We start from the raw sequence: 17,406 nt of genomic DNA on the forward strand, positions 1-17,406 counted from the left end.
CAGGGCTTTACTAGCACGCGGCTAGAGGTTCCACAACTGACAATTCAGCATTTTAGCTATTGCTCTTAACATTTACAGTTTCACTATAAACAAAATAGTCACAAGAAATTAGGATAAATTCACTTAAATTGACTGCAAACCTAGCAACTAACGCAGCTCACAAAAACGTGGCGTTCAAAGCACATGCTCTGTCGCGGATGAATATTTCAATACGTCACGAATAAACGAGAACTTCCAAGCGGAAATCACCCAAGCGGAACAATTAATTCTCGCTGTAACATACCCCCCGACGATGTGCGAACCCATGAGAACATCTTTACAACACACAAACAGCGAGAAAGGAAAACGTAACGAACAAACACAACACTTTAAGCCTTCATAATCAAACACAATTTCGCGATCGGTCGTTTGAACGACCCAACGTGCGTTTTAACCGAAGCACTTCGCACAAACCCGGACTTATCCGGGTACGTTTCTACGATTCTTCCGGTAAGCCATTTTCCTCGTGGTGCCGAGTTGTCGACCAACAGGACCAGATCACCAGCGTCGAGGTTCTCTTCGGGAAATTGCCATTTCTGACGCGTCTGTAGCGTCAGCAGGTACTCATTTGTCCATCGGACCCAAAACTGGTCGGCCAAGTACTGGACCTGGCGCCAGTGTCGTCGAACGTAGTTGTCTTCCTTCACAAATACTCCGGGTGGCGAGATATCATGTCGCCCAATCAAAAGCAGGTGGTTCGGTGTCAGAGGCTCTCTGTCGGCAGGATCAAGACTGATGGGAGTCAAGGGCCTCGAGTTTAGGATGAACTCGACCTCAACAAGCAGCTTACTCAGCGTCTCGTCAGAAGGCACTTGCTGTCCCAACAATACATTCAAGATCTTGCGCACCGAACGAATTAGACGTTCCCAGACGCCACCCATGTGACTGGCGGCAGGTGGGTTAAATGACCAGTCAACGCCCCACTGGCGAAGACGTTCTTCGATGTGAGTTTGATTCCATTTTTCAAGAGACTCGCGCAGTATGCGCTCAGCGCCGACGAAGTTCGTTCCATTATCACTGAAAATGCGCCTGGGCTTTCCCCGTCTTCCAATAAACCTTCGGAAAGCGTCAATAAACGAGTCAGTAGAAAGCGAGTGCGCTACTTCCAAATGCACAGCACGCACGGTCATACACGTGAAGATGCAACCGTATCGTTTGACTTCGCTTCTTCCTTGTTTCACGAGTATGGGTCCAAAGTAATCCACACCCACAGACGAAAACGGTGGCTCACCCGGAGTCGTGCGCTCAACAGGTAAGTCGGCCATCATTTGTTTCGAGACTGAAGCATTTCTTCTTCGACAGAACACACAGTTTCCAAGGATTCTTCTTACCGCTACACCACCTCGCACAATCCAATATCTCTGACGAACAATTGCCCAAGTGTGCGACATTCCGGAATGGCAAACATTAGCGTGTGTCTCGCGAATAATCAAAGTAGTAATGTGATGTGCGTTTGGGAGAATCATCGGGTGCTTAATTTCAAAGGGAATCGGTGCCCTTTCCAGGCGGCCACCCACTCGCAACACACCACCAATCAAAACAGGATTGAGTCTATGAAGAGCTTTTGATGGCAGTTTCTTCATGACTTTCTTCTTCCCGGTGCGATCTAAGTCTTCGCACTTGCACAATGCCTCTATTTCGTCAGAAAACTGTCTTCCTTGAACATATTTGACAATCGCTAGCTCAGCACTTTCAAGATCAGCGACAGTCAGTCTTTTGGATAGGTGTTGGTTCTTCTTAGAACGCAGATAGTCAACGAATCGCTGGAGCCAAGCAACTGCCTTCTTTAATTTCTTCCATGAAGAATAGCGACAAATTAAATCATCAAACAAACACTGCTCCTCTGCAACATGCACAGCCAACATTTTCTTCGGTTTCATGTTTAAATATTCCTCGGGAACATCTTTGGTATTCACGGGATTCGTAGGCCAGTGACGTTCATCGCTGCCTAAAAACGAAGGTCCGGTGAACCAACGCTTGTTTTGGAGAAAAGCCTTTACAGTACACCCACGAGATGCGTCATCAGCTGGGTTTAATGCAGTAGGAACATGCTTCCACTGCGACGCGTCGGATCCTTCCTCAATTTTCGCCAGTCGGTTGGCGAAAAAGGTACAAAACCGTTTATTTACGTTGTAAATGGATTGGAGAACTGCAGTTGAATCAGTCCAAAACACGGATCGTCCGATATCCAAGTCAAGTTCCTGCCTTAAAACTTGGTCCATCTTGACAGCAAGAGTAGCTGCGGTCAATTCCAATCTGGGAATAGACACCATCTTCAAAGGCGCAAGACGGGCCTTTCCAGTAACAAAAGAACAATGCACATTGCCTTGTTCATCCATTGTTCGCAAGTATGCGACTGTTCCGTATCCACAGGAAGACGCATCTGCGAAATGATGCAGCTCGTGCGTCTTGACTTCAAGTCCAGTGGTCTGAAAACACCTTTTAATCTTAATTTCTGATAGACCTGGAAGCTCAGAAATCCATGCGTTCCATCTCTTTTCTATATCCGGTGGAACTTCCTGATCCCAGCCATAATTTTCTTTGCAAAGCTCCTGCAAAAGCTTTCGCGCATGTAATATTACAGGCGCAACGAAACCCAGGGGATCGAACAAGGAGCTGACCACGGAAAGTATTCCTCTCCTCGTTACAGGCTTCTTTTTGACCTTTACGTCAAATTCAAACACGTCGGAGCGAAAATTCCACAACACTCCAAGCACACGTTCCATGTGCTTTACATCAACATTTAATATAATGGACTGTACAGATCTATCTTCGGTTGGGACTGACGACAACACACGCTCGCTGTTGCTCACCCATTTTCTGAGCCGAAATCCTCCGAGCTGCAACAATTCACGCAACTCGCCAGCCAATTTGATTGCATTGTCTTCGTTCCTTACGGACTTCAAACAATCGTCCACGTAGAAGTTTTGTTTCACTGTCGAAACCGCTTCAGGACTGAATCTCTCCTGGTTGTCTTCGGCAGTTTTCTGCAAACAGTACCCAGCACAGCAAGGAGACGAGGCTGCACCAAATATGTGCACCAGCATCTGGTAATCAACGGGTTCACGCGACAAATCGCCTCCAGGCCACCAAACGAATCTTAGTGCAGATGTATCGATCGGATCAACCTTTACCTGGTGAAACATCGCTTCTACATCGGCGACAAAAGCAACTGGTTCCTGGCGAAATCGAACAAGCGTCCCAAAAAGACTGTTGAGCAAATCTGGGCCTTGCAAAAGCTGGTCATTCAGCGAAATATTATGATATCTGGCGGCGCAGTCAAAGACGACCCTCACCTTTCCAGGTTTCTGCGGGTGTACAACCGGGTGATGCGGCAGGTACCAAACAGCGCCATCTTCCGGCTCCTTGTCGTCGCACTTCAAACGTCTGGCATATCCCTCGTTCAAGTACGTATCCAACGTTTGCTTGTACTTCTCATACAGCTGCGAATCAGTTTCCAATCGCCGTTTCAAGTATGACAAACGCTTCATTGCCATAGCACGATTATTTGGCAAGTTTGGAGCACCTGGTCTCCATGGCATTCGCAGTTGGTAGTGTCCGTCATGACACTTCACTGAGCTTTCCATCTGTTTCAATGCGTACCTGTCTTCTTTCGACAGTGTCGTTCCGGGTGACAACGCGGTTTGGCCAAAGTCGCTTTCCCACATGCATTTTATCTGTTGGTGCAACGTTTCGTCCTGCGAGGTTACAAAATTCACCCGTATCTGTGAACTTCTTGAACCATTACTACGACATGGACCTACAAGCGACCAACCGAGCATAGAACGCACGGCACTTGGCTCCTTTCTTCCGCCTCTTCGTTCATCATTTATCCAGAACACCTCGGGAACGTTCGCTCCAATCAGCAACATGACTTCCCCATGGGGCAAGACAGGAAACTCTAAATTTCGCAAGTGAGGCCATCGCCAAAGCGACCCTTCCGGTATTCTGTTTGGGGAGACTGGCAAACTGTCCACGCTCAAAACGTCGTTTAATCGTACGGATTGCTTCCCGTCGAGCGACGCCACCGTTAAATCGACGGCCAAACCCTCTCTTCTCTGTGACCTATCACTGACAGTGGTCAAGGAGTACGTTGTCTTTCTCCCCCCGACGTCCAGCTGCTCGATCAGTCGTTTGTCACACAAGGTTGTAGTCGATCCTTGATCCAAAAAGGCGTAAGTTTCCAGCTTTCTACCATTACTGGCCGTAACCTTTACCGGCACTATGTTAAGGTACACACTCTCTGCATGAGTGCTCATGCAAGTCCAGGTGACAGTTGCATTTGATGATGACGGTTTCTCTTCTGAGGCCTGCGTAGACGCTTCGCGTACGGGTGCAGTTGAAGAAGTCTTCCATTCTGTCCAGTGCAGAAGGTTGTGATGCTTTCCACGGCATCCGCCGATGGTGCAAGAGTTTGGTAAACTACATGTTCTTGCTATATGACCCTTTACAAAGCAATTGTCACACAGCCGAACTTGACGCAGAAACTTTCTTCGCTCTACGAAGGTTTTCCGTTTGAACACGTCGCAATTGCCAAGGTCGTGTGATTTACTGCACAAAGGACATCCCTGCTTCTGAGGACTTCTAGGTTCAGCCTTACGCTCGTTTCCCGGAGCAACCGATGTCGCATGAGTCGATGCTCTTGTCCTCGTCGTAGGAGATTTGCTGCGCCTTTTCTGCGTATCTCTGTCCTTCCGAGGACCCAACACTCGACCAAACATCGTGGTTCCAATGTACGCTTCTTTCTTAACGAATTCAACAAGGTGACAGAAACGAGGCTCTTCCCCATTCCTTTCAATTTTAGCAGCATGTCTTCTCCATTGACTTTGCAGTGCAAACGGCAATCGCTTTATTATATTCAGCATATTTTCAAAATTGTTGATGTCTGCGAAGTATCCCAGATGAGTCAGGGTCACCAGACACTCTTCTAATGCCTGTGCTAGCTCTATCAATCCGTCAGTATCATCGGATTTCAGATAAGGCCAGTGACTTAGCTTATCCACGTATGCACGTGCGATAATGATAGGACGTCCGTAACGCTCTAATAACAACTCTCGAGCCCTTCGGTAACCTTCCGGAGAGTCAAGGCCAATGCAAAAGGCAATCATTGCATGTGCTTCTTTTCGACAGTATTGGATCAGATAATTAAGCTTCACACTGTCGCTGTCTACCCGCCGACCAATATTTTCGTCAAAGCTTATCATGAAACGCGTGTACATTAGCGGATCACCATCAAAATACAATAGCTGTGGCCTGGGAAGCTCCATCCCTGCCTTTAAGACTGCAGCAACACGACACAGGTCACTCACCTCCGGCTCATGATTCAGTGCTTCCGTTTTTGGTTTAGGTTCGCAACGCGAGGAGGACGGAATGTCCGTTACCTGCGCTTCTGAACTGCTTCTGTTAATAATGCTGGAGTCTGATGCTTGCTTTTCCTCTTTTACTACTTCGGGTTTGGTCTCAGGTGAGAAGAGGACTGGTAATTCAACTTGCTTCTCTGGCTGAAATCCAGCGAAACATGATCCCGATGAAGACGTTCTTTCCCATAACTCAGCTGCCACTGTGGCAGCCTTTATTTTATGGTCAGCTTCCAGAAGTTTTAACTGATTTTCTGTTTCCATCCTTTTTTGCAGAAACTCCTTTTCCAGCAGCGCGACTTCCTTATTTACCAGCGCCTCAGTACGTCTGCAACTCGACCTCGAACTTGTATGTGAACCAATTCTACTTCTAGAACCAAAATCGCTGACAGACGGTTCCTTGCTCGAGTGTTCAGGTGGTTTGGAACGCCTTACTTCCTCTAACCATTCTTCTGTGCGCGCATCAAATTCTTGCTTGCCACTTCGCAAACTTGAGAGCGCAGCATTAATTTTTCTTCTATCTTTTTTCTTTTTTACAAAATCCAGTCGTGTTGTGTGTTTGCCAACACATTCGTCGTACAAAACATCAATGGATGAAGTCTTCTCTTTTAACTGTTGCACATTCGAGGAATCAATCATAATTTCCTCTGCATCTTGATATGCCAAGTTCAGTCGTTTAACTAAATTGTCAAGAGTGTGTTGAGATTCAACCATCTTGATAGCTCTACCAACGATGTTAGAAAGTTCGAAGTTGAAAACCTTTATTTTCAACGAGTTGAAAAACTTTATTTTTCAGAGGCTTCCGTAGATTGAACACTTTGTTTTCAATCAGTTGAAAAACTTTATTTTTCATCAGTTTTTCCGTAAGTTGAAAAACTTTATTTTTCAACGATTTCCGTAGGTTGAACACTTTGTGTTCCAAAGTTGAAAAACTTTATTTTTCAACGATTTCCGTAGGTTGAACACTTTCAAAGTTGAAAAACTTTAATGTAACGACCGCTAGGTGCGCAGCCTGGCCCTGCGCCGTTCGTCACACTAGATAACCCTTTTTGTAAAACGCGCCCGTCCTACAGCCTGTCCTCCAAGACGACCCACTCTTGCATTTGCAACGAATGTTCTTTTTTGGCGATAAAAGGCAACGCTGACGAATAAACCAAGACGACAACGTCAATAGCAACGGCAACGGTTTTTCTGTAACCACAAATAACATACATAAGCCAGACGTACACATTATGACGTCATAGCGACCATCAAACAATAAGCAGTTTTAACAGTACACACAAGGTTTTAAACTAAATCTACATTAATCGGTCATATTTTACATTAGATTACTTCCAAATTACTCATAACAAGTCAAGTTACTGTTAAAATACACATTAACACAAGTTAAACACAAATCAAGCAAAAACATAAAACATACCAACTGTTGGGTAACCAGGGCTTTACTAGCACGCGGCTAGAGGTTCCACAACTGACAATTCAGCATTTTAGCTATTGCTCTTAACATTTACAGTTTCACTATAAACAAAATAGTCACAAGAAATTAGGATAAATTCACTTAAATTGACTGCAAACCTAGCAACTAACGCAGCTCACAAAAACGTGGCGTTCAAAGCACATGCTCTGTCGCGGATGAATATTTCAATACGTCACGAATAAACGAGAACTTCCAAGCGGAAATCACCCAAGCGGAACAATTAATTCTCGCTGTAACAACAGTTAAATGCTGTGATTGGTAACATATAGTTTAGAGTATTTGGAAGGTGATGTTTTGTTCAAGGCAAAAAACAATTTTACGAAAGTAAGCAAAATTGTTAGCAAGTTGCCCACCATGCAATCACAGCAGGGCAAGCTGATTTTTTCAATGGAGCAAAACCCTGGAGGTCTCACTTATCCTTCATCAGAGTTACTGCAACTTTTACAAAGTGTGTACCTGAATTGCTTGAGAAAGAGTTTTTTGGCCAACCAACAAGCTAGACTATTTTGTGTAAAAGTTTTTCCATGATCTTCATTATGAAAGTTTCCAAAATAGGACATGTGATATTCTGGAAGTTGATATGGATAAAGAGAAAGTACCCAATAGGTTTTAATATCCGATTTATTTATTTGTGTCTTGTCGTTCACGTTTGCCGAAAAGCTATTTTCTAAAATGTTCCAAAGATCTACCAAGGAAACCAAAAAAGGGGCTCTGAAAAATATATCAAAATAAAACTGTCAAAAGTGTCTGTACTTTCTGCACAATGTGCTTCTTTTTTCAAATTACAAAAAATGATGCCTCAACAAAATCTGTTCAAATACCACATAAACCACAGAAAACAACTGATTTTTAATGCCTAATTAAGCAACTGCAGGGGAACCAAAGTGATGGCAATATTAGTAATAAGCCAATAGATAGATGATAAGTAAGCTGCAAGTACTGCTTACTGTTTTGACAAGGTCTCATCAGTGCACCTGATGACAAGACACAAGCCATGTTGGCTAGTGTAGTAACATGCTGAAAAACCTTGCCTCGCCAATTCGGTTCATTGCCTCAATATTAAAGCAATTTCTACAAAAAAGATGCTGTCTATAAGTTTTTAAAAATACACTTCAAAGAGTTCATACAATTGAAAGCTAAAAATGTTTTAATAGCTCTACATACATTAAACAATAAACCCAATAACTAAAAAAACTTCAAAACAGACACTGATTTGTCGCCAGCGGCTTTGAAAAACTAGCTGTTTACCACGTACCTCATACAAAACTTCAGGCGACGTGCAGTGTCAGTCATGCGTAACCGAAATGCGCAGGATAATAAAAGAAACGAGAGGAAAAGAGGAGCTGGACTACCATGTTAGTATACTATCATAGATAACTTAATTCACTAGATGCGCAACTCGGCGAAATCGCTCAGACAGGTCACGCTCGAATGAACCAGTACACATTGGCTTATTTACAATGGCGGGCAATGGGTGAAGAGTGAAGATATTGGCAAAAAATCGCAATTTGTTGCATTAAACGTCAAATAACTTTGGAATTGAAGTGATAATAAACTTGCAGGTTACGTAAGTGTCATGTATCTCGTGTATTTTATTCGTTTTTAGAAGTTTATTGTGTGTTTTTGAAAGGATCACTAACCGTTTTTGTTTGATTGATTTTGTATGTTAAATATACCATGGACAAGACTAAATTCTCGTATTTGTGATTTAGTTGTATTTCTGTGTAATAGCTAGGTTAGCCACATCGTGCCAGCCAATGGCAAAAAATCTTTGTTTAAAATTTGCAATCCTGAATTTCAAAGCAACTCTGATATGAAGAAACATTACAGCAATTTACAAAAATGTGTGCTCTCATTGCTTGACCCAACTTAGCGAGACATAATACATGCTTCATAAAGAAACGTAATATTAATTTCCTTTTAACCCACTTCTGTTGTCAAAATCAAACAGTAATTCTTTTAGAGCATTCATATGTGAAGATCACTTTGAAAAAAACGATCTGCTGATTATTGGTTGCAGAAAAAAGTTAAAAATTGGTGCTTTGCCATCCAAAAAAATTCCTAAACAGCAGTACAGGACAAAATTGGTAACATTGCCCATGAACATATAAATGTTTATTACAGCTAAAATCATTTGTTGTGGCCAAGACAAGCAGAAAAGCACCATTTGACAGAAAGGTTCTTTCATAAGTTAAACACCACAGCGTTAAAAGTGTTGAGAAAGCTTTTAAACAATTAGGTCCTCAGCTGAAAGTTAGTACACACTTCTTAAGTTAACAATTCAATTTAAACAACAAGTTGTACAACATTTAGAAAAGTCATTTTATAGGAAAGGCAAATACCTTTTGGTAGAACAATATAAAAATAAAATTGTTAAAGCATACATAAGGTACAGTTATGTTTATTATGAATTAATCTGGGTTTCTGTATGTTATGCTTTTTGTGGCAGACTTTGCATCTCAAGCAATGTTGAGGTTGAATGGGCTCCATTTTATGGATGGTGAGTTAAACCACTATCCTTGGGTATTACTCCATTGAGGAAATCAACTTTAAATGCATTTTTAAGTATAACACCTGCTTTTAAAACAAGATAGTTTTTACCATTAGGCTTTTATTGTTTTTTGTGCATCATGACAGGGGAGTTGGATAACTTTGAACTTTGTACGGGAGTAAGCAGGAAAAAACAAGAATATTAACAAACATGTCATACAAGCATGGAACGCCCCGACAGGCACAACCATAATGCGCTCACCTCACTGCAATGTAGCCAGTAAATATGGCAACACATTTAAAACTAGATCACCTAATATTCAAACACAGTAACAGAAAAAGGGCCGGTAATGTGTAAAATGTGTGCAAAGTATGGCAAAAAATGGAACGCAACAGAGTGCAGTAAATGAAATCCAGTGCAACTAGTGAAGAAGAATTGGTAACAGTGGATGACCGAATTCATTAGGATATCTTGGTATGCAGATTCAAATGTTTCTCATTTAATTTTGGAACAGTAATGTGTCATTTCCCATCTGCAGGATTTGGTTGAAAGTCAAAAACACTCACTAATGAGTGGCAAGCCTCATTTTTTAAAAATGCAAGGTAAAAATGCTTCAAAGACCATTAATCGGAGACGGTACCACCCTGATGTGGTTCATTGGGCAATTGAGTTTTTTGCTAGAGCTTCAGCAGCATATAATCATCTCAGAACCAGTGGTGTTCCTATATTGCCATCATCACGTACTTTACAGTAGTACAGGTATAAGTTGCAATTTTACACATAATTTTTTGAACTGACATATCATCACACAATCCTTAAAAGCACTGTATGGTAGATTGTTAAAAATATTGGCTCTGGTGCATGTGGTATCAACCAATTGGCAGTCAATGCTCTGTGGATGCAAAGTTAGTTAACAGCAGCAATTTATGCACTTTTTCATGTTTTTTTAATTTATTATTCTCATGTAGTCAAGAAAATTGGTATTCTAGGAAGGCCACTTAGTTGGATTTATTGACTACGGGGCCAGAAATGCAGACACCATAATGGCAACCCATGTATGTAGCAATGTGGTACACATACTGCAAATTGTCCAATTCAGCGAATTCAAAGTCCAGACTTGCTACATAAATAAGGTTAATAGCCATTTTTTTATGATATTATTAAGAAAATTCCAAAAACTAGAACATTTTTATCAAATTAAACGTCGCAGCTCAAAAAACTATCGACAAGACGACAAAATATGTGTATGTTCTTACCAATGCACACGAAATGTGTACTTGTTCATTCGAGCGTGCAACGTCTGAAGGAAGGCAAAACCAATATATTCGCGTTCGTGGTAATTAAATTAGATTTGTTAAAATAAAAATGTTTAAAAAATACATCAACCAAACATAACTACACATTAAAAGTTACATCTTGTTCTATGTGGTAATTCACCCGAGAGATTTTTTTAATATTTAACCGGCAGACGAGTTGCGCATCTAGTGAATTAAGTTATCTATGACAGGGGTGTCAAACTCACGGCCCGCGGGCCGCATGCGGCCCATGAAGCCCTCCAATGCGGCCCACGAACACTCTCAACAACAATTGTAGTATTTTGTCAGATTTTTATCTAATTACAATGAATTTTTCTTACTTTTCAAAGTGAAAGCTACTATTTAAACCAGTGGTTCTCAACTGGATGGTGGTCCACAGGACGTCCACTAAATTAAGTGATTAACTAGTGATGATTGCATATTACATATTGAATGAGTATCTAAATGTTAGCTGTTAATAATTGTATCTCACTTCTTGAAAATCGGTTTTAAAAAATTATGTTTTTAGCCCAAATAGTAGTTTCGTATGCATACTTCAATCTTGCTCAAAAATGGAATGGTCCATGATATTATTTTTACTGGGCCGGTGGTCCATGGCCTGAAACGAGTTGAGAACCACTGATTTAAACAGACATTTACAGAAATTTAATTTTTTTAGAAACGATAGTAATCAAACTGTTCCTCAAACCAGATAGCCACATGCGGCCGCAGAAACGAGTTTGTGGGCCTTTTGTGTGCAAACAATGCGAAAAACAGGCACCAAAGGCGTCATAATATAGATTATGAGGTTATAAACAGTGAAAACTGATCTTCATACTGTGCAGCTCAATCTCTGCATCAAGTTGGAAATTAATCTGGGGATTTGGGGACGTCAATAGATGGTATATACATGATATAAACCTATTTCTTTACATCTGTAATTTTAAAACAAAAACCAGCAGGTAATTGGCGCCTGTTGATGAAATTGGAATAAGGATCTGCGATGCGGTCGTCACAGCCAAAAGGTTGTTTATGTGTATAAAACTTGATTAAAAATCATATGCGGCCCTCGGCATAATTTTTAAACTGCAATGTGGCCCTCGAACCCAACGAGTTTGACACCCCTGATCTATGATACTATGGTGCTACATTGTGCAATGATGCATAACGAGGGAAAGTCCCACATGTTGAAAGACAAAATACAAATCGCACACGAAAATGAAAATAAATTTACCAGTCAATAAAAGTTCTTTAAAAAATCAATTCAACGGGATGTGTTTAACATTATTTGATTAACTCCATCCCAAAGTAAGATGGTTTTGCAAAACAGAAATAATTCATGCGTGCAATTCTTCACGTGGGAAACTTTCCGCGTTCAACCGGAACGAAGTTGCAACAAGGAAGCAATTTGACTTTTGCATTTAAAGTAGAATCGAAATTGTTCTCATTTTTATGAACAAAAATCACAATGGCATCAAGTGTAGGAAAAACAGTGGAAGGAACTGATGGAAGTGACCATTTATTTCGTGAAAGAATAGCATCCCAGTATAAAATAAGGTTGGAAAAAAGCAAAAAATAAAAACGGATTTGTGCTTGCTGTTTGCACTTTTGCCGTGTTGGGGAATTGTAAATTGTCTTTAAATCATATTATAGCACAGAGCAAGTTCAGCTTGATTATTTAATTGATTTAAATGTATTTGTACAGATTTAAGTTTGGTCCGATTTTTCCTATTTTTTTTCCTGTTCATTTCAAATTTCTTTTGATCTAACAAGTGCCATATGATAAACATAAGTTACTTTTGATGCGCTTTGTTTTCATATATCTGACATGGGATAGTCACTTTGTTATGTTTTTATCTCAGCGCTTCCTACAAATCAAAGTTGAGACTTCACCTGCTTTTTTCATTGATTCCATGGGCCGTTGTGTTTTGTCATTTTGTGCAATCAAAATTAGATGTGAAACTCACAAATCAGGTAAGTTTCTATTGTAGCTAAACTGCAGTTTATACGTATCTGTTATAACCACACGGACAGTGCAAATACTAAATGGCATGTTAGTTGTGTGGTACTAAATGTGTGGTACTAAATAATATAATACCCTCAAATTAAAAAAATATCTTTAATTCATTGCCCAGTATCAAATTGGATGTATCAATGTGTGCTTTTTTATTTTACTGTACAAATTAGGTAATTACTTACTTCCAATTACTTTTTAGGTTTTACCTAGTTTCGAACAATGGGAGAAAGTGTATCTGTGCAATATTATCATGTTAATTGTTGGAAATTCATCACTGCAGAGGAACAAAGCCTCAGTGCTGAACATTTTTAAATTTGGAACTGCTTTTGTTGGAGTCTTACCACTTGTTTTTGGTTTTGTTTCACGATTATCAGAACTTAAAATGTTTGTTCTTAGTGGCCGTTTCAATGCATTTTTGTTTGGACAGCCTCTACCCATTGTGTATTATGGGTTCATTGTTATGGCAATGTCAATTAATTCGCATTGCATATATTGCTCTGTCAAACTTCTTGAGGCCTGGAACTCTAAAGGCTTTAAAAACAAGTGAAATTGTTTTACATTTTTGTGTTTTTTTTATAGCATCATGCCAAAGGTCATAATGGTTTGTGGGAAAATCTTGTTTTTTGTGAAATACTTGTACAAACTGCCAAAATACAGATTTCAGTTCAGAAAAAACTGTGAAAACAAAATAAAAGACAGGTGTGCTGTTTTTAATTTCAACCAAATGTGTACTAAAAAAATTAGTTGTAGTCTCACTCAGGTCTTGTCAAAATAATGTTTTTACAACCAATAAAATTCTCAGAAAGAGCTTTTTTCTTGAGATTGGATCAGACAGTTTTTCTTTCTGGGACAAACCGCTAGATGTCGCTGTTGTGCTAATGTACCTAAATTTTATTCACGTACGATTTCCATAAAATGCTGAAGGACATTCCGTACTTGTAACCTATATCTTGTCACCAAGACTATGTGCAACGAAAAGCATGCAACTCTTTGGCATTGAACTGACATGTTGCAAAGGCTCCACTAAATAATAAGTTACCAGCAGGTTATTGTAAAATATACATATTTTGTCACGGATATATACTTTATATATTTTCGGGATCCAAGTTTACATTTTGGTTAAAATACCCGCAGTTAATGTTTTAGTGCTAAAACTTCATAGTGTTCATTACAGTGTCTTTTTTCTTGATTAATGACGTCATTGCATCAAAAGTAGCTGGCCGTGCAGTGTGTTAGCAGCATTCGATTGATTGGTAAGTTAACCCATCTATTTGTTGATGTCGCTTCGAAACTCTACAGCTCCGAATGTTTGCTTAGCATTCAATCGTCCTTTCGCGCCGAAAAGTCACTGGTCAGCTCAAAATACTAAACAGCAACGCAGGCCTTAAATCACATTCGATTAAAACGCTTGTACAACACGACCGTATTGAATAGGGGTTATAGCACTGCTGTGGTTTCATGTTACCCCGTTCAGCTAGTAGGTGACACATTACACCCGGCAGGACAATTGGTACTTGGTCCAAAACGAAAGGGAATATTTCTCGGGCCTGTGCTTTAATTGAGCTGGCATTTTTAAGTCACTTTCGTCGCTTTTTGTTCATTGCTTCAAGATGGCGGCAGTTGCAAAACACAGGAGCGCACTGAGTTACTCTGACGACTTCGCCAATGCAACACGATACAGGTAAGCCTACGGGTTAGGGTAAATAAAAAACACGCGTTCAAAACAGGTTGATCTGGGTTTGAAAAGGACGCTTTTCGCGTTCAATAAAACTAGTGGTAAAGCGCATAATTGAGAACGAAATTTGATATTGCCATCTGCTTTGGGTCACACGAAAAGTGTTTTTGTTTGGATAATAATTATTATCCTTAAATAACAAACCAAACAAGTGCATTATTAGGCCCACATTGCATTTTAGTGTGTGTTTACTTTTGAGTATGGTAATAGTAGTACTGTTAATCTAACTCACTGTATTATATCCTTTTTTTAAATATGGTACTCGAATGCTGTCGGTCTGTCAAATCAAACCAGAAAATCCTATTTTTCATCAGTAAGAAACAAACTAATTGCCAACTACACGACTTTAAACGTTTTATATTGGTATTTTATTGCCTCATGACATTGTACGACAAATTTAGAGTTTCGTGCCTCCATGAAAATACGAAAAGCTGCAAGACGTAGTTTTTTTTAGGAATTTTTTTCCCAATAATGTTTCGTTTGATTAGCGACGAAACATTTATTTCTGTTTTTTTACTTCCATTAAAGATTTATGACCTAATATTTTACTCTTCACTGTTTCGTTTTGTTTGAGACGATTTCTGATACTTTACAGAACACTTCAGCCCAGCGGGTTGACTCTGAACATAGCGTTGGCAAAAAGTACAGACATGGTCACATTGACTGGAGTAAATCCACAGATCAACATACAGAGTCTCAAATGCCTGATATACAATGCGAGAGGAATTCATCCTTCAAAGCAAAGAATATACTTGGGTGGTGATGAGATTCCACCAGAGGAAAATCTGCTAAAATACTTTGCAACTGTCCATGAAGTCAGCACTAGATGTGCGCTTCAAATTCGGTCTTTCATCCCTCTTCTAATATCAACACAATCATGCCCAGGGCCGCTTTTAACTGAAATCGAGGTAGCGCCGCTAAATAATGAGCCAGTTGCCGAAATCAAGCGCAGAATTCGAGATAAATTTAGAATTGAGGTCAACTGTCAGCGTTTGCACTTGCACCCTGCTGCCATGACAACCTTCTCTCGCCGCCTTCCGCTAGATGACGCCCGCTTGCTGAGTTTTTATCTCGACCCTGGGGCGGGGGATAATTTTCTAGAGCTGGTAGTTTTAGAAGAAGAAAATTCGACTAAGATGATGTTTGTTAAAGTTCCATTGCAAGTTCTAACTTCGTGTAACTTTGGAGAGAGCGATTTGACTGATTCTAGTTTCCAATTAACAAGTCAAGCTCAAGACGAAGAAATATCACGCGCTTTGCCACCTACACCACCACAAACACCTGCGAGCGAATCTTCAAAACTAGATGCTCAACTGTATATTGAACAAGTCTCCAATCAGCCCCGCTACGAAAACTGGTGGATCACTTTACAGGTGAACTACGACAGCATTTTGAAACGCGACCCCACTGTAAAAGATCTAACTACTTGTCTGCGTTCATTTCTTCAAGATCAATCACTGCTAAAGGGCAACGACTACGAAAATGTAAGTCTTAAATTTGCAGACGTTCGATCTCTGTTTGGTGGAAACAAACTTAACGAGGATGCATCCATTTATGGTTCGTACTGCGTTAGATCAGAGGAAATGTTTATTTATGTTGACGGCATGGTTATGGCTGACAGGATAAAGTCTCCACCGCTTTTATCACTTGAGGGCGCTTCAACCAGTTATGAACCGAAACCAATTAAGCCTTTGAAGCCTTTATTGAGCTACAATGAAGAAACCAACAGATATACGATGCCGTTTGATCCACTTTTCTTTGTTTGGGAAATTCCAGCATCACAGCCTATTGACTGCGGTGCTAAACCTAAAACCGCTTTCGAAATGAATGCTGTGTCCTACGGTCGAGCTTACGGCTCATGGGATATTCCCGAACATCACAAGACTTACGTTGAAATCGATATTGAAGGAACTTGTGAGGTTGGCGATCTTGGTCTTCAAGCTGTCCTTGGCTTTGACACAAGTCAATGTCTCGGGCAAGACCATGACCTTGACGCTGTGTACGACCTTCACAAACGAGGAGCATTTCGAGATTACGACAGCAAACAGAAAGTCGTCTACTACGTCCATGACAACTTTGAAGTCACCATTCTAGGCCCAGTAAACGCGGGAAAGGGTTTCAGTAACCAACGGCCCTCGGAACCGTACATGGGCGAGGCAACTAGAAATTGGTCGTTTGATAGAAGAAGGCACGATGCTACCCTTCAATTTCGACGCCGCAGTCAGCACGGAGATCCATTACTTCCGAACCCTCCACCGTTTCGCATCAGGCCGCATGAAAATTGTGTACTGAAGACTTCTGAAGTTGATAACGAACCGATTAATCCTTCGTGGGAGAGCAGCCGAAATTTGAACAAAACTGACGATGATGTGTGGTATTTAGGCAGGGAACGCGTAACTTGCGTGTCCCTTCCTGGCTTAAGACGCAAATCCTCACCAACTTCTTCCCACAACGTATCTGCTTTTACAACTGTCTGTAAACGGGGCATTTCCATTGAGGGTCAACCATACTTGTCGGTGACTTATGGTCGACAACTTGCCATTGCCACAACAACAAACTTTTTAAAGCCGGACAATAACCTGATGGACTCCATTCGCAAAGCTATGGATTTTCGCATTCAAGCACAGTTCTTTATCTGCACTTCACCCGACCAATCTAAGCTTTCAGCCAGCTCAACGGCTCCCTTTACGGTCAAGGTGCGTCACCAAGTGTCAAGAATCGAACATGAGGTCGACCTTCCTGATCACGTGTCCAGGTTCGAATCGCCAGCCGTTGGCATGGAAACTACGCTGAATGTTGCTTTGGCAACACCCGAGTGGCGAAAAGCAAAAGGACTCCCGGAACCAATGACCGAAGATTTAAACAGATAAAATGAAATATCTATGTGTTTTTATTTAAGTCTTTGTTGTTGTTTTTCCAACAATTTGCCTCTTTAAATGTATTTGTATTGCTATTTTGTTTCCTTTACTCGATTTTACGTATGTTTTTGCAACAA

General features: G+C 40.8%; 3 protein-coding genes across 3 annotated transcripts; 2 read left to right on the forward strand and 1 right to left on the reverse strand.

Annotated features, from left to right (window-relative positions):
* Positions 1 to 368: 368 nt before the first annotated feature.
* On the reverse strand, positions 369 to 6,110 carry LOC145218514 (uncharacterized). The gene has a single exon (XM_080085959.1). It carries the CDS (start codon positions 6,108 to 6,110, stop codon positions 369 to 371), a length of 5,742 nt encoding a protein of 1,913 aa, XP_079942085.1.
* A 5,906-nt stretch (positions 6,111 to 12,016) lies between these two features.
* On the forward strand, positions 12,017 to 13,391 carry LOC145231692 (protein jagunal homolog 1-like). Its single transcript, XM_080096355.1, has 3 exons — positions 12,017 to 12,216; positions 12,522 to 12,633; positions 12,876 to 13,391. The coding sequence occupies exons 1-3, from the start codon at positions 12,128 to 12,130 to the stop codon at positions 13,221 to 13,223; spliced, it is 549 nt and encodes a 182-aa protein (XP_079952481.1). The 5' UTR covers positions 12,017 to 12,127; the 3' UTR covers positions 13,224 to 13,391.
* A 1,616-nt stretch (positions 13,392 to 15,007) lies between these two features.
* On the forward strand, positions 15,008 to 17,397 carry LOC145229209 (uncharacterized). Its single transcript, XM_080094511.1, has one exon. The coding sequence runs from the start codon at positions 15,062 to 15,064 to the stop codon at positions 17,279 to 17,281; it is 2,220 nt and encodes a 739-aa protein (XP_079950637.1). The 5' UTR covers positions 15,008 to 15,061; the 3' UTR covers positions 17,282 to 17,397.
* Positions 17,398 to 17,406: the final 9 nt, after the last annotated feature.

Source organism: Phallusia mammillata, chromosome 1 (assembly GCF_965637545.1).
Source record: "Phallusia mammillata chromosome 1, kaPhaMamm4.hap1.1, whole genome shotgun sequence".
Lineage (NCBI taxonomy): Eukaryota > Metazoa > Chordata > Ascidiacea > Phlebobranchia > Ascidiidae > Phallusia > Phallusia mammillata.